The following is a 21697-nucleotide window of genomic DNA, read 5'->3' on the forward strand; positions in this document are numbered from 1 at the left end:
GTCCGATTTAAGCTCATTATCATAATCAGCCGTGGCTGAAGTGGGGAAGTAGAGGGGGGTCAGGGGAAAAAAAGCAGAAGCCAAACAAGAACGCTGGAGTTTGGCGTGGAGAGTCGTTTCTATACGAATCGACTACCACTGGCTGAGGGAAGAATGCTTGAAAACAAAAGAGAGAGGTTGAAAACTTTCCTCAGGAAGATCGACGAGAAGGCCATTGTCAGAATAAAACACTTCATGAAAGAGAGGTAAGCGGTATTAATGCGGTGCGGCTAGCTGAACCGTTATTTGCCGGGTGTGCATCAGTACTGGGCGGATGCACACTATCCCTTTGACAGCAGCTTGTTCGATAAGATTTTATATTTTGAGTTCATGCTGACGTGCTGTTTAACCGAACAGTGTTAAATAAGTTTAAGGGAGCAATTTTGGTTAAGATGGACGTGATGCCAGTTACTGGGGATTTACTGCTAACATGGTAGCACTCGCTAGGCCGAAGATCTGCTGATATTTAAATGAACTATTGCTAACGATACATTCATATATATATATATTTTTTTTTTTTTTTTACGAAATTAAAGCTGTTAAAGGGTAAGAGCTAAAGCTCACTAGGCACCAGTAAATAATTGCAGCCGCTGGCACCTTTTATAGTATTGGTTTGTGTGCATTAGCACAGCATATACTGAAGCATAAGAGCCTAAAGGATGTTGTTAGCTTAGCCACTGACTTGGCTGGTAGTCTGAGCATCTGACCCCATTCATGTTTCCTGGCTAGTCTTGGTAAAAGTGTTTTCCAGTGTTAAAATGTAATTACTTGGCCACTGATGTATGAAATGTTGTCCTCTGAAGTAAACATATGTGCTTTAAAACTTAACACCAATGTGTGAAGTGTGGGTTTACACGCTGGGTGGGAGGGTGGGTGGTGTAATTTTAAACTGTTGTCTTTCATCGTTTATTTCAAATTTTCTAGAACAGTGTAGTCGACCCATTTTAGCCTTGTGATGTTTGTGTGAGCAGTATTAGCTCCTTAATCTTTTCCAGTAAGCGTAAATAAACAGTATTACCAGATGGAGAGTGGTGTAAACTAAGCTAGTCCAGAACTTGTAGGCTCTTAATCTCGCCTTTGCCCATTTCTGAGAAATCATGACTTCATCTGCTGACCAATGTGGGTCAGATTGGCGTCATATTGATTCTGTAGTCATCCTCACTGATAATCCAGTCTTTTCAGTGGGCAGAGGCACGTTTACCACCATCACAGTCACCCACACGAGCCTACAGTATAGTGTGTTTCCCTCTAACCTCTCAGGGAAACGCACAAACACACTTGTCACATGTAGTATGTCCAAGTCTGTCTTCTCAGAAAAAACTATTTATAGCTCCTGTGAGTTGACCACAGGTGGTACATGGTGTATTATATAAATGCTTTCAGCATTTCATTGTGAGTACTCACGTCCTCTGAGCTCTGCCTTTAAGTTCTTCCCCTTACATGGCCATTTGCTCGAGTGCCAACCCAGCTGAAGTGTCCTGCCGGTTATCAGGATAGCTACTGTGTGTGTCCAGTATGGCATGTACCATGATTATGTTTCCAAAACTCGCACTTTTTTTTTTTATGATGGGGTAAGGCTTCAAGAAAAACCAAAACTTTTGCCTTGCGATTGCAACATTAAGCCAGAGTAATTCAATTCCCTGCATTGGTTAATTTCCAGAATGAAGTTGAAAGTATCAGATAGATTTAATAAATGTGCTGCTTATTTTTGTCAAAAAAAGTGACTGAAGCCAGGAATTAAGTGGAATCTCTGCCTTTACACAGATTACATGCTTCAGAGCTCATTGCAAGTTGTAGTTGTTTTGCATACTGTCAGATGTCTTTGCTTCCAATGTAAAATAACCTGGTGCAGATTAGCTGCAATGTCTGGGCGTAGGAGCCTAGTATAGTCTGGGTGGGGCAGCTATGACTCCAGAAGGATGCTCCCAGTGCAGACCTTCCTTGCCACTGTAGGCAGAGAAGACTGTGGTTTAAATAATGCTGCAAGCATTGGGAAATCTGAAGTTAGAAGATGAAAACCACATTTGCACCACTGTTTGTCAGTAAATGAAAGGTTGAAGGCCAACTAGGTGGTCACATTTGAAGTTGCGTGTTGCTTCTGTCAGTCTAGTGCCACCTTGTTACAGAGTCAAGAAAGAGGCTATATTTTTCTTAGCTTTTTTTTGTTTTTTTAACCTTTTTGGAGCTCGCAGTGGCTTGGAGAATTTCACCTAATGTTTTTGCATTGGTTAGTCTCATTTTAGAGAGATGACTTTATGCAGGCTTATCTGAATGCACGAGTTAAAGCCTGTTTACGTTCGGCTCAACTTTGAACAGCAGAATAACATCTGATTTAGCTCTTCAATGACAGAATGTCTTGTCTCTAGTCAATAAAGAACTTAAACCTTGATTTTTATGACTACCTTATCTTTTCGACAAGGTGAAAACTGCTCATTGGAAGCTGTAGGAGGAACTATTTTTCCAGAGTATTAGACTGCATTTGTGGGGCCTAACGAGCCAGTTAATGTGTTTTGTGTTCAGTTTTTCACTACAAAAATGCTATAATTACTAGGGCTGGGCCATATTATACCATTCACGGTACAAAGCTAGGCAACGATAAGAAAATGACATATCACGATAGAATATGGGTGAAACGCGCATGCGCAGTGCCGAAAAGGCACGGAGAATGCACGGTAATGGAAAATGTGAATGGGGAAAGTAGATTGTTGAGTGAAACGGATGAGCCAGAATTGTTTTGTAAAAATGGTGCAGCTTAACTGGTTTGGTGTTTGTCCGTCAGATACACAACAAAGCACTTTTTTTTCTTTTTTTTTTGTAGAACATGCAAGCGGGCTGTCGTTATTGCCGTATTTGTCGGACTAAGGTGCTTGTAAATCTGGGAGTAATCTGGGTCCTAAACTCTGTCCTTTAAAGTCCCGAAGTCAAACGAACATCGCTGAGAGTGTAAAACGGTCTAAATTCTTTCATCTCTAATGAAATGATCAGCATTGCTGCTTTACCAGGTGTAACTATGAAGTTCAACATCCAGGCATCCATGAAAACAGAATTCATTACATTTAACTGAGTTAGAAGTTTGCAGGAAGTTAGCTCGCTAGTTTCGCTTACCTAAACATGATACAGCATGTTCTGAGAGATTTCTGAAAAAATTCAAACGTACAGCTCTGCTATCACTTCCAACATAAATGAAGACAGGAAGCGACACAGCAGTGACGTTTGTAGGGTTACTGAAGTTGGGCTAGCTGGTATATAATGAGGCTATCAACACAGCTGTGTTAGCATAACATAAACAGTGAAGCTCAAGGATGAACGCTAACACTTTTCCACTCGATAAAAGTTAATGTGACGGTTCCTGATGGTTAGAGACAAATGCAATCGCATGGCAGGATGCTGTAAACGGACCAAACTTCAGTCAGTAGAACAACTGAGGTAATCCATCCACAATAGAAGGTTAGTCATTAATATACTGCAACAACATGGGAATAGATCAGTTGTGATAGAATACAGCATTAATGAATCAATGGTACAGAAGTGGAGGAATCAAGAAGAATGAGTTGAATAAAGTTTGATTTATCTCACTGCTTTGTTTCGCTTAACGTGCCTTATAATCTCGTGCCCTTATGGTCCGAGAAATACCTATTTGACTTTTTTTATTTGGCACACTGCAGTATAATGTTGCAAAGCACCTCTTTTTAACTTCAGTGGATATTATACATGGTTATGCTCAGGATATGTCAGCCCATTTCTACTGGAAATGCCTTTTGGTTAAACTTTCAGCAAGGAATTTGCATTTGCACTGTTAAATGTTTATATAGCTTTAATGCATATAAAAACAGCTACTTGTTTAAGTAAAATGAATGGATGGGGGTTTTTTTGCGCTAGTAAAGTTGTGGAGTTGTATTTTGTCTCGCAGAAATTATATCGTCAGTTATATCGTTATCGCAAATTTTCAAATGTATATCGTGATATATATTTTTGGCCATATCGCCCTGCCCTAATAATTACCCTGTTGGCCACTGTCTTAGACTGCAATTGGTGATGTTAGTTCTCTTCTGCATCCTCTGTGAGCTCACTGCGTCACCAGCAGCTCTCCACCTGCTGCAGAGCAGAACAAGGTCTTACCTCTAGTCCAAGCTGGTGGAGTTGTGGCCTGTACAACAGCAGGGTGTGAAACTCGAGACAGGTGAATTATATCAAAGACTGCCACAAAAGCAACCTGCCTTTTAGACAAACATTAGATCCGGCTAGGTGGTTTAAAGAATTTTTAAAACGGAACATGTCCTTGTGCAACCATCAGCGTAAATTAACATCCCACACAAGTGAAGTGGATGTGTGGGGAAAGTTTTCACTCAACTACACTTCCTGCTCTGCAGTGAAATGGATTATATCCTTCACGCAAAAACATGTTTTACATGAATGTTTCCTATGGCTTTATTCACACACACCGTGATAGTCACACAGAAAGCTAGCTTAGGAAAGTTTGAGAGAAGATTTGTAAAACTTCCAGATGCTGTCAGATAATGAGATGTGTGTCTGAAACGAAATGTAGAAAAGGGACGGGTTTATGCATTGTGACATCTAAATTAATTTATTGCAATCCTTCATATGTTTGCACTTATTGTAATCGTAATGTTGAGTGGGACTTTAAAACAAACAAAAAACCAGCACATTACTAGGGCTCACCTGCCAGGACACTGTGAGCACTCTGTTTGTTGCCTTGAAGAAAGAACCTCTCTGTCTTTGCCTGGTTTGCACAGGAGGAAGTGGGGAGAGATGCTGTGTGCACAGGGCCACGTGATTCCCCACAGAGAAACACACATTTATCCTGTAATGCTCGCTGTTCTAGTTTGTGCATACACACACACACAAACACACTTTTTCAACAGACTGGGTACTGGCAGGGTGCCACAGAGTCTGAAATTTTGCCATGTCCATTGGCTTCCTTCCCTGCCCTTCCTGGGTACTCTACTGACGCTCACAGACATGCACATATGCAAGCAGACGCATTATGCTTTTCAGTCCAGCCGACAATATTATTAAGGTCATCTTTGACATTATGTCTGAAAGTTGTTTTTTTGTTTTTGTTTTGTTTTTTTCATTTTTTTGTTCCCTTTTTGGTTAAAAATGTAACTATGTTGTCATAAAGTAGTTGAGATGAATTTGTTTGTTGCATACTAGCTTTGGTGGATTATAAAAGATTATGGCTGTCAAATGACATGGTTCACCGAACACAGTTGCAATAATCTCTTGTGCTTTTATTGAACTTGTTCTGTTGGTTGCTGGAGAAAGAGTAGGTCACATTTATATTTAAAAAAAACAAAAACAGATCCATGGGTCTCCAGAAGATGGTGCTCTTACACTTTGTGTTTCTAATTGTTCTTAATATTCTCAATTATTCTGATCTTTGAGAGATTCACACATGTAATGCTTCCCCAAGCCTCACTTGTAAACTTTGGGCTGCGTGTTGGTTATGGAAATGCATTCTGTACTAAAGCAATTTTGTCTTAAGGCAACTGTCACTGCAGACCAGCTGACGCTGGCTTGACGTCTGAAGCTAAACTCTCGGGATCATCTCAGGGTAGTGAATGAAAGCAGTGTATACCCCAAGGAGTACTTTTAATGACTGGAATGTCCTGGACTGGAGAAATTGGTCTTCACCACACTAGAATTCACTGGTAATCACATTTGTATGACTATTATACTGAAAAGCATTTCTTTCACAGGCGAGAGAATAAATGGCAGTTCACCACCTTACAAACAGTGTGAAAGGTGATCTTTTGCTGAAACCTAGGCTGAACAATGCAGTAAAGTGGCACAACTCTTGATTTTTGGTTCTCTTAATATTCGTATGATGCAAACATGCATTCTATTGTCATCATGTTCGGTGAAATTCTAACAGGCCAGGTAATAAAAGTGTCTTTTCCTTTTTTGTCACTGGGACAAATTGACACATCAGGGGATTAACAGCCAGATCTCCTGCTGTGGGGGTGTAGGTGTTGGCTTTGTGTAGCTTTTAAATAACTTGATTAAGGTTGTTGTGTAAGGGGTTTGTTGTGTGATGTTGTACAGTGTATCAGGAGTTTTAAAAAGCAGGGATAAGGGGGAAAACGGTGGCCCACTGACCAGCTGAATGTCAGTGGAACGCCTTTGTACTGTTTATATCCAAGGCATGTTTAGTCAACCCTCTGTCATTTTGATATAAAAGGGACAGTTGATAAAGTAATAAGGACATTAACTCTAAGAATATTACTAAGGAACTGAAATTTATTGAGATATGCATTTGCCTAATAAGCAGAAAATGCCCATCTTGATCTTGGATGAGACACAAAACACTTTGGGGTGGCATCAAGAAGGTCATCCAGCATAAAAATCTGCCAGATCAGACATGATCCACCTGCTGTGGTGAATGATGGAGCAGCTAAAAGTAGTCATTTTCCCAGGTGACAATGAAGAGAAGTCATTACGAAATGGGAATTACTGGTACTGTAAAGTAGGAGCGTAATTGCCTCCATTAGGTAAATGCATGCTGTTCTACAATGTGTCATCCTATAGCTCTGCTCTGAGAAGCTCCTATTGAAAATGTTGCAACCAATATTTAGAAAGGAAGGAGTGGTTTCCTTCTTTCTTTTTTTTTTAGTATTGTGACTAAATTAGGCCTGAAGTCAGATGCCCAGCTGGACGTTATCTTTCTCAGTGATGTTGATGTCATGGGTATAGAAATAGTCTATAGATGAAAAAACACCCTAGGCTCCACTACATTTACAGCACTCCACCTACGGGGTGATTTTTTTTTTTTTTTTTTTTTTTTTTTTTTGTGTTTTTCTACAGCTTTTTTAAGGGCCCCCCCCCCCCCCCCCCTTTCCAACACAAATGTCCTTACATTGATGGCCCTGTTCACATCGTCTACAAAGGCTGGGTTGGCTATTGTCATGCGTGCATGTCATATTGTCGGCTGCTTCTGAAGTCACGGCCCCATTGTTATTGAGAACAGGCTATTGAATTTTGTTGTTTGCCTATGCAAACTAAGAATAACCCGGCACTGTTTCCCTCAGCCTCCACATTTTTATCAACTACCTCCCACTGTTACTTGTTTCCCTGACAACGCATACTAAAGCTGCATTAGAAAGGAGAGAGCTTGGGAGGAGATTTGGGGGTTTGAAATCAAATGACCTTTTTTTTTTTTTTTTTAAGTTTACTGTGTTCATTCTGCTGTTTCCCATCTCCTGTCCTGCTGCGTGTTTCTGGATCTGGTGTTTTTGTCTTCATGCTGAACTAGCACACGCGCTTTAAGCCATTAAAAAGACCTTTAGTCCCTGGCTTCTGATTTGGCTCCTAACTCACCTAGGTCCAAGTTCAAAAGGTATTACCATTGTTATAGTCGCCTGTCTTGGCCAAAGGTTTCAGGGACTGTTGAAGACTAGTAGGGAGAATTTCGTTGGTCATGGAAAGACCAAAAGTCTTGTTGAACCAGCCGGGTCCTGTGGATTCTCATTGCTCGGAAGATGTGAAAAGGTAAGACGAACAATCGAGTCTGCTTACTGATCTCAGCCAGTCATCTTCAGACTGTCAGGTAAAGCAGAACTTGCTCTAGCCATACGCAACTTTCTTTTAGTGTCAAATTGCAGAGATCTTTGTCATACTCTATATTATTTTTTTGGATGATCCACTTTCCCGAAGCAGTTTTTAACTTTGTTTTGTCAGTGGATTCAGATTTCTTAGCTAGTAACCACTGAGACCTCTAATGTTGGCTCTTTGTCTGGTTAAAGATGGGAGAAGAGGAAAAAATGCAGATAAAGAAAGATATCTGTTGGCAATCTTTGTTCTATGCTGAGGTATATCACATTTCTCTTTGTACAGAATCTTTTCTTTCAGATATTGTACTCTACAGTGAGTTCTAATGAATAACATACATAACTTTATCTAAAAAAAGCAGATTTAAGAAAATCTTTGGCAGTGATATATTACGAGTGATACTTAAACTAGACTAAAAAGTTGTAATTTGTTACTTGAACAAGAAAGTAGGTCAGATGTCAGCGCCTTAGTCTAATTAATTCAACACATACGCATAACTCAACACCACCGCCTTTGAAATTTAGAAATGCCTCTGTTGCAACCTGTGCAGGACATGGGTGTTTCATCATTTCTTCCCCACATTGCTCATTTCATTACTTTTTTTTTTTTTTTAAACACTGGGTACTCACTCACTAGCCTTGATTGCTTTGGCCTTGGCGTTTTTGAGCAAGTTTCTTCTACTGAGGCCTCATTGATAATCTTGAGATAACACTTCTGGCACGCAAACATGAATTATTTTTATTTTTAGATGATTATTTTTTAATTGCTCTCTTAATTTGCCAGCACATTGACGTTATCAGTGTTTTTGGAAGATATGTTAACAAACTAATGCAAAAGCTTGACAATGAAAATATCACAGAGGAGTTTAATTTTCAGATAGGCTGCACTGTTGAAATGTACGGGTGTTTGTGGCTTCCTGACTTAGAGGAAACGGCTTTAACCTTAATGGTTTTGCTTAGCTCTAAATAGAGGAAGTAAGTAAGAATGTCAAACAAGCTAGTAGTATTTCAATCATGCCTATATTGCTTTGCTGCTTTAATGTCTGCCAAGTAGGAAAGGGTCAGGTGAACATATATTTGAATCCCCGACCAGCAGTTCAGGCCCGATTCTGAAATTGTTGAGACAGCACGCACCCTTCTTCAAGTGTAACGGCCACATTAACTTACTTGCCCACAGTTTCCAAATCTTTGGTAAATGTTTTAAAGAGGTTTTTATATAGTTTTAAATATGCAATAAAAATAAGTTTCTAGAATAAAGTTTGTGCAACTACAATTGACTGAAAATGGGTTTTACATCAATGATTAAAAACTGGACATTCACATAGATGCTGAAATGTTATCCACTCTTGCTTGATTGTATTGCATTGCATAACAGAGCGGAATACTTTCCAAATAACAGGGCAGGTAACTGCAGTTGCATTCATGTTCTTTGTTTCTTCACGTTTGCCCTACTAAAAGGTCATGCTGAAAAGAAATCATTACAGCACAGAAATGGCTGACGCTGTTAGAGAAGCCAGCATATTATACTGTCGGTACAGTTGGGTGATTTCCTTACTTTTAACAGAAAATGTAAACTTTTGTTATTTGGTTTGTTATTTCCTCTGTGGTTAGATTCACTGACTGAAGGGGGAGATGGATAATGCACCACTTTCTAGAAGGGCTAGTGTTTTCACTTCACAAGAATTTCACCTTCACTGTCATACACATGGCTGTTAATTAATTATTGGCTGATCTTTTTCCTTGTCGGATTTAGAGTTTGATGCTTTTGATCTGTGGATTTGTTTTGTTTCACATCAGAGGTGTGCGTGTGTGCGCGTGTGTGCGCGTGTGTGTGCGCGTGTGTGCGCGCGTGTGTGTGCGTGTGTGTGTGTGTACACGAGAAAGAGGAGGGACTGTGTGTGCTCTTGCCTGTATTTGTTTTGTCCTGGGGGTGTGGTTGGGTTTGACGTCACGCTACGGAGTGTCACACCATTCTCATATAGAAACAGCTTCCTCTTTGCTAGCACATTCATACAGCAAGTGAGCAACAGGGTGGTTTTTTTGTTTTCTTTTTTCCTCTGTAGAAGGATGTGGTAAAGAGGCCTTATGTACAACAACTTAACTGGAACTACATGCATAATGTCAAGAGGATTTTAAAGATTTTTCTGGGAGGGGGGAGTCTTAATATTTGTTTAGTTCTTGGTTACCTTTTCTGCCTTGAGGCCTGTACGCAGGCTTTTTAGAAAAAAGAAACTTTTTTTTTTTTAATTATTCATTGTGTTCATTTATTAGGATAGGAAATGCCTACTGTCAGTAGGTATATGACTTTTCGTTCATCAAAGCGATTTAAATTTACCAGGTGAGTGGAAGTTGAAAGTTAATTTGTGTGGTGTTGTTGTCTTTGAACACAAAATGCAGGCTTTACACTGTCTTATATAATGTGGGCTATGTGTTTTAGGGATTTCAGGATGTTGTAATCATTCCACTGTCTTATCCTGTGAATCTGTTTTGTTAGTTCCTTGTCAAGGACAGGCCATTGTTTCTTACAGAGCATATGGACTATAGAGACACTTGTAATCTTCTTTTTTACAAGACTCTTTATTGAAATGGTATATTTGCAGAGGCTTGTCAGGTTGAGAGCATGAACCTACGTCGATCAGATTGTAAAGCAGTCAGGTGCTTCTGGTCAACTGAGCTCTGATGCAATGTTATCAATAAAACCTTTTCTTTGGATTGGGTAGCGGATGCCAGCACATCAAAGATGGGCATCGTTTGACATAGATGTCAGATACATCTATGCATTACAGATGACTTCAGTGGAAAGGGATAAGTGATTTGGAGTTTTGTTCTTTTTTTGGGTTTTTTAAAAGAGAGGCTTAAAACACCCAAAGTTGATGTAGAGCAAAAATATGTCATGTTAACATATTGGCAGTGTTTAACTGACCTGTGTTTTGATGGTAGATGTTTGAGTTATGTTGTTTCCCTGTGCTGTGTGTTTTTGTTTTTTTTTTGTTTTTGTTTTTTTAATGGTTTTCTCATTTGCCATCCTGTGGTAAGATGTTCTGTTTTTTAAATGGCTGCGGTAGACTGGTGCAACTATTTTTAAATGCATGTTTAGGTGCTATCAGTGGATGCTCGGACTTACTTTTTGTGTCCAACAAAGCAGAGTCACTCGTATTTGCACTGTGAAAAGTCATCGTCTACTTGGAGACTTTCTAAATTGTTTGCGTACATGTGAATGTCTTTCTAAAACCTAAAGTGGCTCATTTTGTAATTTTTTTTTTCTTTCTCCCCCCCCCCTTAATTTGTTGCAGCTACCCAGTAGAGAGCAGCAGTGGTGGGCTGCCAGCCAAAGTAAGGAAAAGCAGGAGCACCTTAAGCAATGGCAGCATCAAGAAGGTGGACGCGAGGAAAGCTTTGAGTTTAGAGGCGGCCCAGCTCGAGATCCAGCAACAGCACAAAACCCTGACCAGACAAGCACCTGTCAGGTGGGTTTCATGGGGACACAGTTCTAATTACACAAAAGCCAAAAACGTGGATTCTGTAACGGTTAATAACAGCCTGATGCAAATTTTGGAAAGTGACACTCGTTTTGTTATTTTGTTTCTATACACCGCCACAGAGGAGTAGAAGATTGAACTTGAACCTTTAAATTTACTTTACTATTTAAAAATAAATAAATAAATGTCTAATTCTTCTTAATAAGGTGGCTTAATGTGTTGAATTAAAACTTTCCCAAAGAGCCACGTTTGTGTGTACTCTGTTATTCAGATCAGTTAAATTTGGTAGAGCAAGAAATTGTTTTAATCTCACATTTGTTTTAATAAAGAGATGAACATTTTAAATGGGTGAAAAAATAAAACTCCATAATAAATTAACAGTATTTCACTGCCTGGAGGTGCTTACGGTTACACAGCTGATGTTATGTGGACTCTCTCATTGAGAACACATATCACAAGACCTGACCCCCTCAGGCATCATGCACACATGACCACACACCCCATGTAGGCTGGTTTCTCACATGATTCAAATGCATGAGCGTGGGGATGAGTTTGATTCCTGATGATTCAGTCTTGATTATTTCTTTTGTCTAGTTGTGTGGGCATAGTGAACACTCTGAAGAGATTCAAAGATATTCAAATGCTGATTTGTTTTTTTTATAACCGTATGGCAGCTTTACTCATTTATAGATAATGCTATAAATAAGCGTTTTAGTAGTTCAGATGGAGTGTTAAATCTCAGTCATTGCCTTACCTCGTAGCTAAAGATTAAAAGCATGTGACAAATTTAAATATGAGTGCTGTGCTTGTGGAAAACATACCATGGGTGCGTGGGAGCAGGTGAAAATATCACTTGTCAACATTTTTAAGGTTGTTGAACAGGTTTCCTAACAAAGTAATTGTTAACGTTTTACATTTAAGTAAAGTAATTGTCGTCATTTTTACTTTCTTTCTAACTCCATCACTGCTTCGCTGCTATGTAGTGCTGTGTGTGTTTGTGTGTGGCAGTCAAAGACAGGCTGCAATTCAAGAAATATAAACATGGCAGAGAGAGTTTTGCATATTTTTCCTGCTCATTTGACACAGGACCTATCAGGGCAGCTTCACATGAAGCTGCCCTGATAGGTCCTGTGTCAAATCCAGGAAAAAGTCAGATGACATGGTTCATGCGGGTAAAATGTTGTGTTCATTTCCTTTGTAGTCATGCCTTAATCACTCTTATTTCATGTTCTCCTCAGGGCGCAAACTTTTGACGTCGACAGCAAAGACTTTAAGAAGACCGAGGGCACCGGCTCACAAAGTGTAAGTCCACCTCAACTTTAAAAGCAAACTGATGAAGAAAGTATTTCACTTTAATTAAATAACAATCCAATTTTATTATTTCAGAGTTTTAAAAAGCACAACAAAACATTTCACAAGTTGTTTCCAGACATTCCCGAGAGTGAAGACTTGATTCATGGTAAGTTTTTAAAAAAATTATTAAATGAAGAATCAAAGTTTTTTTTTTTTTTTTTTAAAAAGAACAAGCTGCATAAAACTGAACGGTTCTGCTCTCCTCTCCCAGCATACATCTGTGCCCTGCAGAAGGAGGTGCCCTACCATGGTCGGCTATACATCACTGACACGCATGCTTGTTTCTTTTCCTCTGTTTTGCTTAAGGATACTAAGGTATTTATCAGCTCAGACCTCGCCCATCATTCTTTTTAGCTCGTTGTGGGATTCGTCTGACGCAAGTCTGACCTTTTCTTTGTGTGTGTTCGTGTGCCTTTGCAGGTAGTGGTTCCAGTTTCCTGCATTAAAAGAGTGAAAAAGCAGAATACAGCTTTGCTGGTACCCAACGCCTTGTCAATTCGCACCACAGAGGGAGATAAGGTCAGTTTCTCACCTTTATCCTCACACAATCTTTAGTTAACACTTATTGAGCCTACACAGTGTGTGCAGTCAAAGTCAAACGTAAGCTTTGAACTCTGATTTATATGTAATGTAGTCAGTGGCTGGGTGACCTTTTATGTTGGGCAGATGGCTAATGTTCGTTTTGTTTTCTTTATATTCCCTCCCATTGTGCAGTACCTCTTTGTGGCTCTGAGGAATAGAGAGTCGTGTTTTCAGCTGCTGCGTTCAGTCTGTCCTCAGCTAGAGGTGAGTGGCTGAGGTCACAAAAGAAATCTAAATTTCTGCAATGGATCACAATATTGTAAAACTATACCATGTCACTGTTGGCTTCTTGGAAGTCTTGCAACGAATGTGCTTTTCCAGCCATGCTGTTGCATCTACAAGTTTAAATAAACCTTTTCAGAGCGTGCAGAATATAAACTCCATGAATGACAACTTAATAGTTTTTTTTTTTTTTTTAATGCCTCTGTTTCAGGGTGTCAGTGCAAACAGTAGCCCTCTCTTCTCCTCAGCTGAAAACAGCTTTGATAAGAACAAACTTGTGGTGAGTAACTCTTTTCTGCATTTTAAAACCATGATTGTTTCTTCTTGTTTTTCTCCCGCTCTTTTTTTTTTTGTACTGATGGTTTTTGTTCTGTGTTCATCTTACTGACAGAACTCCAGCCAGTCCAGTCTGGACGATAGCTTCGACCAATTCAATGGCTCCAAGTCTCAGACTTTACAAGAGGACCACCCTCTGCATAGACTGCATACAGGTGAAAATTCAGCACCACCTCTAAGCATTGAGCTGTCTTTTGTTTTTTTTTTGTTTTTGTTTTTTAATGCATTATTGTTGTTACTTGTTAGTAACTTGTAGCGTTTCTTAAAAGATTAACTTGAAAATGCTGCAAGACCTCAGCTGACAGTGCTACGTGTTGATAGCGTTATCTACTCTTCTCCTATCAGACCTTGAACTTTGCACGTTTACCATCTCGATCAGAAACAAGTCTAACTTCCCCCCCTCTCTTGCTTCTCCTGCTTACAGAGGCAGTGCCTAATGTAAATGGTTCCTCTCTGAAGAGCCTACATATGCAGCAGAGTGAAAGTTCATCTACAGAAGAGCTGTCTGTGTCAGGTAACCAACACATGGCCAGTTAACACTAGTTACTGGCATTAGTTTTGCCTATGCTGGTAGGATATGGAAAACTGTGCATAAATATCGAAGGCCTGAAATTATAATATCACAACTGCTTGCAACGGACCTTAAAATCTTGGTGTTGTTATTGGTGTTAAATTATTATATTATGTTTTAGGTGGATCATGGGTGTGGAATGTGACTGAAAAAGCCAAGTCCTTGGTGGTTCAGAGAGAGGCCAGCAACCTCAACACTCTGCTCTTCATTTACTTGATTTTGTGAGTAGATCCTTCTCTCCCAGCTGTCTTTATCCTCATGACTTTATCTGAACTTGCATTTCACTCCCAAATTCTCAATTTGAGGGGCGAAAAAGTAAAAAGTGGTTCTAAAGCAGATAATCTTGTAGAATATACCAACAAAAGTAACTTGTCAACTATTTATGTGATTTATTAGTTTGTTAAATGGGACAATTGTTAAGAAACAAAAATTTCAGTCTGTTTTTAATAATATTACATATTTTATAAAAATGCATTAGCTCTAGCATCACTTTGGAATTGGCTATTTAGTCTGTTTTGTTTGAGCAGCTGTTGGTTGAATTATGGAAAGGTCTGCATTTGATTCTTTGACACCCAGGCAGTGAATCTGACTTATATTATATGTTGTAGGGTGGTGCTGCTGCTGCTGTCTTCGGGCTACATCGGTTTACGTATCGTGGCCCTGGAGGAACAGCTGACGTCCCTGGGCGCTCTGCCTGAATTCAACTTGCAGAGCAGGTAAAATGTCCTTGATTTTTTTTTTTTTTTTAATCTTGTGTGTTGGCATGTTTGCAGAGAGAAGAGGGCTGCAGCTTGACACAGGAGATGAGAGAGAGAAAAATTTGCATAGTTTTTTCCTGCTCATTTGGCTCCGATCCTGTAGACGAGAGGAAGAAAGGGTGGAAACATGTATTATAATCTAGGAAAATCTGACTTATCCTGGGCCACTGCCTGTTTAGTCAGATGTTGTGAGTGTCTTTATGTATAGAAATTTATGTGTGATCTTCAGCCAAGCGTTTGCAAAAGTACAGATCATGACTGAAAACCTTAGTACATCAGATCAGAATAGATGTTTTATCAGAGGTGATCACTCAGAAGCGCGGTTTCCACTGACTGTTTCTTTTGAGGGGACCAGTGGACCCGAACCCGTATAAAGTAGTTGCATTCAATTACCCTGAAACATGCTGCTGATCTGCTTGAAGGACAATAATGCTCCCATCTTTACATTTATTAATAATTCCAAACTGTTTGCAGAGGGAGTGTTGGGAATTCAGTCATCTACATTTTGATCACGAGTTTGCTCGAAGGAAGACTAAGTTAATATTGCAGCCGAGCAAACAAATGTAATTCCAGGAGTAGGTGTAGCTTAACGCACTGTTTCTTTCTTTTCACAGGTACCAACAAGACACATAACAATCAGCAACTTAAGGAGAGATTGGTTGACTCATGATCGGAAGATAATTTCTGCCTCTTCCCAGCAGAACCAGCCAGGGAACTTTAACGTACTCAGACTTTGGTCTCGATGTGGCCTGCACAAAAGAAGAGTGGCCAACATGTGCAATTTCAGACACAACTTGTTGACTTGAAGGGCTATATTTCCTCCAAGTGCAGTAAACAACACAGCAAAACAAAAGGACATGCTGCGACCCAGTCACATAGAGCCGAGCCAAAAACATGTACACGCACTGCCTGGTTGCAGTGTCTGTTTGAACCAAAGCCAAACGACTCTTAGTGAGGTGCCACATTAGTCAAGTCGATAGGCACGCTTCTGGCAGCAACTGTTCCACATCTGTGAATTTACGTTGTCCTCTTCTTTCTGAGCATGCATTCTTGAACAGGGCTTAAAGCATTAGCCTGCTGTAGTGCCGATGATTGCACCTCACCTCTCTCGACGTAGTGCTATGCATAGCCAAAGATGCACACGTCTTTTGCATGAGTGATGATGGAATGATGTTTTTGTCTGTTATTTAGCCCTCAATCAGCAGTGGTGTCTAAACGCCTTTTAAATCCAGTCACTTTCGGGTACTTCTCTTCAAATGGTTCTTATATTCTGAATCGGCGGTGGGTTGAAATGATGATGGCTAAGATCCAAACTTCAGATCAGCCCGCAGAGGCTCGATACTTTCCTGATGGTCTTGTCCTTTCTCTCTCTCTCTCTCTGTCCAAGCAGAAATGATTGCAGTATTACTTCTTGAGTTTGGCAGGATTTAAACCTGTTTAATGATCATTGCTCAGAAGTGATTTTTTTTTTCCCTCCCAGTCTCTACTGGATGAATGCATCAACAATGCACAAAATACACAAGAATATTAGGAAGCTGTATTAGGTAAAGAAATGTTTTTGAGTACAGCTTTTCGCTGACTTTGGTCTTCAAGAGTAGCAATCAAACCTGTCTTTTTGATGTCAACTGCAAACCTCTCTCTATGACAGGCCTGTTGGGGACCAAGGTGGCATTTCTTCAGGTTATTTAAAGTAGCACCAATAACATATTTCTAATGTAGGTGTCTGGGGAAAAACGGGCACTTGACTGATTCTGTGTACTCTTTGTCACCTGAAGAGGATTTTTTTTTTTTTCTTAAATAACCACACTTGCTGCAAGGTCCGAGATTATCATAAGTAAAACAAGTGGTCCCAAAAAGAAATTTCAATATGCAACGAATTGTTTTGCATGATGACAAAATGTAATTTCTGTGAGCAGTTTGTTTGTTTTGTCTTTTAAATGGAACTTGATGTTCGTGGGTTCGTGGAAATTGAGTGAAAGAATCGTCTCGAGGGAGCAAGCGCACTTTAAAAACTTGTGGTGTGCCTGTCACAATCCAAGACGCTGTTTGGATTGAGAAGAAATGGCAAAAGTGGTGTTCTGTGGTAACTAAAGGTGCTTAGACCTTATTTTAAACAACAAAAAAGATTTCACTCAGGGGTGGTGGGGCACTACCCACCATGTGGTTTTAGGTTGTCAACTTTTCCGCTCATTTCAAAGTCTTGTTCTCATGGTGGGGTTCACATTCTATCCTCTGTGGTTCCTCCAGTGTTCCTTAAAGAAAGAACACTGTTTCATTGAGTTTGCTCAACTTTACCAATTGATAAAACTGTTTGCTTTCTGGCTGTTGGTTTTTTGTTAGTTTGTTTTTTTCCCCCCTTTTGTACGACCTGTTTAAACTAACAATGCATATCCATCTCAGTGATTTAGCATCACCTTTATGGAAGCTCTCAGGAGAGTCCTTTTGTGATGTTCAGTTAAGGTTACTCTCATAATGCCACATACAGTACTGTCAGTTCTTACACCCCCCTCCCCCCTCCCCCACCTGGGGGCAGCACACACACGCAAGTACTGTCCTCAAAAAGACTCCTTTAATTCAGTGAGGAGGGTAGTAGTTGTGAGGTTTTGCACTATTACAAGTGTTGTAAATAATTTTGTATCATTTGTTAACGCCCTTAATTCTATTATTGTCCCATATTTATTTGCATTCTGTGTAATTCAAAGTAGTCTCTGTGAGATGACTTTGCTATTGTTCAAAATAAATCAAATGTTTCAGTAAATAATATCTTGTGCTCTGTTATATTTTTCCTTTTTTTATTTTGATAAATTGGACGTGGTAAACAGATGGAAAACATGAAGTCTGGGAGTGGCAGGTAACTTGGATACTATCCAATCTAAATAACTACACGCCTTTTAAACCCATTTCCAATTCATGCCAGTGTTTGCTGAGAAATTTCTAAACCCACGGCCGCCTCCTTGGGATTTACTAGCACGCACAAAGCCATTGAAAATCAGGTATGAGTTGTAACTGGAAGTCATGGGAAAAACACATTCTTCAGTGTTGTATGCAGGAACTTCATGGTTGAGTCTTTAGCGTTTAATGTGCACTAAGACTTACAATAATTATTGTCTCTTGGTATAATCTGATACTGATATAAAGGTATTCCCAGCAGTATCAACAATTAACGCTTACTTTATATGTTGATGACTTGTATCTATATAGTTGGTAAATATTAATAGTCAGATGAACAGGCAGAATCAAGACTTAATGAAACCTCATAGATGATTTAAAGCCCGAGTTGCATAACTTAAGGAAAAGACTCCTCTTGAGCAGAGCGCTTACATACCTCCTGTTTGTGGCATTAGAGCGCCATCTAGTGGACAATCCGTCACACAACCTTTAAACGACATTCATTTTAAGAGTTTGACTTTCTGGTTAAATAAAGTGTTAAAAACCAACTGGAATATTATTTTTCAATTGGTTTTAAATCAATAATTCACACAGTTACAGTTTATGTATCTACATTAAAGTAAAAGCAGTGGTGTACTAGCACGTGCTGTCAAATATATATTACAGGGAAACCAGAAAGAAAGGAATCTATATTCATTTATTCCATCCTAGGTACTCAAAAGCAGCAACAGTCTGCAAGCGGAGCAGTGCGTTAGTGCTGTTCAGCTCTCCGGGTTATTGGAGGGAGCAGGTTCTGCAGTGGTCCGCTGGTAGGCACAGAGTTGGAACACGCCTAAAAGGAAATGATATGTAGATAAGTATTAAAATACCTTCTTAAAAACGATGGCTCTCAAACAATGAAAGCTCATTAGAAGGACAGAGTAGCCATGAGTAATTGTTACTAAGGCAGGAAATGCCAAGAAGCTGCTTAGTCCACCTAAATGTGTCCAGAAAATGCCCTTTTGTCATTTTATCATCAAGTTTGATATTTGACAAAAGCCTCACACTGAGGCTCTGGTTTTATTACTTATTAGAAAAATAATAAAATATTTAAAAAATAATAATAAAGCATGTTGCTTGTGATTCACTCACATTAAACATGACTCCTACAATAAGAAATAAATACAATTCAAACCTGCTGCAAAGGCCAAAATAATGGCAACCCAGCCTATGATGTAGGACCAGGAAAAGCGCCAGTCCAAGAAGCGTTTGCCAAAGAAGGTAACAGTCACACCAGTGTAAATTGCCAAAGCCAGCAGAGCGAGAAAACCTGAGAACAGAGGAGACAGAAAAAATCCACTGGGTAAAACATGAAGACATATTTCTTTGAGACCTGTATGTTGCCCCCAAAATATGAAAAAAAAATCAACACAAGACATTTAGTTAATTAGTTTGCATTCAGGACTTGAATGTATAATTGCTTCTGGAATCTTTTACATGATGGGAAGAGTTCCAAAAATAAAACCCAAGACAGAGGGCTGGCATCAGGCTGCCCCCTATCACCCCCAACTGGTCGTGTGACTGTTGGTGTGATTATTGAGTGTAAATAAAACTGTATTGAAATTTGTATTTTCTGATCTGCTCACTCTTGGTTTACCTGACAGGACCAGGGCGATGCCACCTGTGCGCACTCTCCTGTTCTTGGTGCCGTTAGTGAAAGCGCTCAGTCCAAGCACCACGCCAGCAAAACAGCTCAGCACTGCCAGCAGCATGAAGGCCCGTGTGGCATCCCAGAAGGCTGGAAACAAAAAGGTCAGAACCATGTCCACATGCTGAATATACACTTACATTTGCACTGATTGTGCAGCTCGTGTTGCCTCACCAAGAAGTCACAAAACCTGCCATGAATTTGATTATTTGTGTAAAACACTTAAGAATCATCTGCTTAAAATATTTAACTGTAAATAAGAATTGTAGCCAGTTAACTTTTAGAAAAAGCACACAGTTGCAGTGTAGAGGTAGGTGGACAGTATCGCTAGCAACACTGATATTGATATTAGGTCGATACTAGCATAATATCCTCTAAGTTCAGTATGTAGCCCTTTAAACGTGCTAAACATTATTTTTTGAATAACTGAGGTACTGCAGTCTTTAAGCCTACATATAAACCATGTGCACTTGCTTTAGCTTTCTATGCTGTACTAATTTTTCTACTCACAACATAGTCTGCATGAATTCAGATACTTTTGTTACAGTTAAATTTATGAGTTTGTTACAAAAAATCTTGAGGTGGACCACTCACCTACAGTGATGGTGTGGGCGTGGCATTTGTGGTTGATGCAGAATCTCCAAAGCCCCTGATTGGCCGAGCTGCCAGAGTATCGATACTGCATCCAGAAGTCCGTCGCTGTAGAAACTATGAGAAGCACGAGGGCGGCCACGCCGCAGAGGGTGCCTCCTCCTGCTAAAGTATACAGCATTGTGGAGACGCCTGGCAAGAGACTGTCCTCCTAAACATTCAACAGCTGCTCGGGGAAGAGAGGACAGAGTTGGGGAAAATACAGAATTAAGAGTTTGTGCACAACACTTACATATTCATTTCCTGAAAGATCAGCTGCACACAGTCTTTGGATTTGTTTTTTCTCCTGTCGACCCTCGAGTCTTTTAGATGATCACATAAAAATGCACAAAGCTAAGCTCCTCATTAATTACAGAAACCCATTACCAAATCTACATCTAGTAAGACAGCAAAGAGCAAGTCCCTGCCACACATGCACGTGGCTTAGTTCTTATAACTGCAATAAAGGCAATCCAAAACTTGTTGCGAGTCAGAGGAGCTACCTCTTTCTGTTTAAAGCACGTTTTCCTTTTTAAATCTCGAGACATTATCTTGATGCATTTTGATGGAAAAGTTACATCTCGTATCACCACATCAGATAAATGTGCTTTTAATTTAATTCTAGAATTGGATATAGTCAGAAAAACACTTGACTCAAACTGCTGTATGACAAAAAGCTTGCCTAACAGGCAGTTCAGAGCCATTGTTCATCACTAATTCCCCTCCGTGCTCCACAAACTAATCTTCCACCACTGAGTAACTGAACCGTCAGCACTGCTGCTCTGTCAGCCAGCCAGTAAACCAGCAACTTCATGCACTGACTTTTCCCATACTTCTCGCCAAAAAATTTCCAAACATCCAAAGAAATTTTATACCTGAGTCCCATATATTTCTATTAAGTAACAGGAACCAACACTGGGGTCACAGGTCCAGTTTGTAAGCTGTACAGATCCTTTCTCAGTTAAAATAAATAAATATATAAATAAAAATCACCAATCTTGACACCTCATGTCTTCTATATCTTTGTAGGTTTTCCTCTTCAAAAGCAATTTTGTCCTTTTCCCTTTAAGGCCTCAAAGACTAATATTTTCCTGGCAAATACACTCAGTTACGTTCTTTTACACTTGAACATTTTTAAACTGATACCTCTGGTTTTGGCTGGTCGCTCTCCAGGTTTGTTGGCTGTGACAGTGCGCGTATCCTTTTTAAGCCCCCGTACCTCTGGCCCTCATTGTCCACTGCACAAAAGAGGGAATGATCGAGCGCAGCATGTGAGTGATGCTAAATCCCCCTCTTGCTCTCTTCTCTGCAGTTACCTCCATCCTTTTATCACCCCAGTGCATCTCTGAACTCTTGCACTTGATTTTTCTCTATGTGCTGTATGACTTCCTATCATTTTTTTTCTCAAACTTTTTCCTAGAAAATACTGGCTCAGATTTGGCAAGCTGTGAAAATGTATAAATTGCTTTTCTATCAAAGGCCAAAAACTGTATTACTGCCATGTAGCAATGGGAGTGTGCTGGGATAGGCAGTAGCAGACTTATGTTGGCAATTGCACAGAGGAAAAGGTGAACCCATGTGCG

General features: G+C 39.8%; 2 protein-coding genes across 3 annotated transcripts; one reads left to right on the forward strand and one right to left on the reverse strand.

The window, feature by feature from the left end:
- Positions 1 to 5: 5 nt before the first annotated feature.
- On the forward strand, positions 6 to 17671 carry LOC102193940 (GRAM domain-containing protein 3). Of its 2 annotated transcripts, none has more exons than XM_005730305.1 (13): positions 6 to 245; positions 10901 to 11074; positions 12325 to 12388; positions 12473 to 12545; positions 12651 to 12754; positions 12860 to 12958; positions 13154 to 13225; positions 13455 to 13523; positions 13635 to 13734; positions 14004 to 14093; positions 14272 to 14371; positions 14759 to 14866; positions 15523 to 17671. In XM_005730305.1, exons 1-13 carry the CDS (start codon positions 154 to 156, stop codon positions 15539 to 15541), a joined length of 1164 nt encoding a protein of 387 aa, XP_005730362.1. In that variant the 5' UTR covers positions 6 to 153; the 3' UTR covers positions 15542 to 17671. The 2 variants fall into 2 exon arrangements, with proteins under 2 accessions (XP_005730362.1, XP_005730363.1); XM_005730306.2 differs by lacking the exon at positions 6 to 245 and adding an exon at positions 9799 to 9945.
- Positions 17672 to 18503: 832 nt separating this feature from the next.
- Positions 18504 to 20256, reverse strand: lim2.2 (lens intrinsic membrane protein 2.2). The gene is made up of 4 exons (XM_005730307.1): positions 20079 to 20256; positions 19434 to 19574; positions 18972 to 19106; positions 18504 to 18629 (listed from the first exon to the last, which is right to left on the reverse strand). The coding sequence occupies exons 1-4, from the start codon at positions 20254 to 20256 to the stop codon at positions 18559 to 18561; spliced, it is 525 nt and encodes a 174-aa protein (XP_005730364.1). The 3' UTR covers positions 18504 to 18558.
- Positions 20257 to 21697: the final 1441 nt, after the last annotated feature.

This window comes from Pundamilia nyererei, unplaced genomic scaffold, assembly GCF_000239375.1.
Source record: "Pundamilia nyererei isolate P.nyererei 1_Seehausen unplaced genomic scaffold, PunNye1.0 scaffold00036, whole genome shotgun sequence".
Classification (NCBI taxonomy): Eukaryota; Metazoa; Chordata; class Actinopteri; order Cichliformes; family Cichlidae; genus Pundamilia; species Pundamilia nyererei.

Coding starts and splice junctions, on each gene's coding strand:
- lim2.2 (XM_005730307.1), bottom strand. CDS start 20,256: ATGCTGTATACTTTAGCAGGAGGAGGCACCCTCTGCGGCGTGGCCGCC. Junction 19,575..20,078: donor CGCCCACACCATCACTGTAG/GTGAGTGGTCCA, acceptor TTTTGTTTCCAG/CCTTCTGGGATGCCACACGG. Junction 19,107..19,433: donor CATCGCCCTGGTCCTGTCAG/GTAAACCAAGAG, acceptor CTCTGTTCTCAG/GTTTTCTCGCTCTGCTGGCT.
- LOC102193940 (XM_005730305.1), top strand. CDS start 154: ATGCTTGAAAACAAAAGAGAGAGGTTGAAAACTTTCCTCAGGAAGATC. Junction 246..10,900: donor AAACACTTCATGAAAGAGAG/GTAAGCGGTATT, acceptor AATTTGTTGCAG/CTACCCAGTAGAGAGCAGCA. Junction 12,546..12,650: donor GAGTGAAGACTTGATTCATG/GTAAGTTTTTAA, acceptor CTCCTCTCCCAG/CATACATCTGTGCCCTGCAG.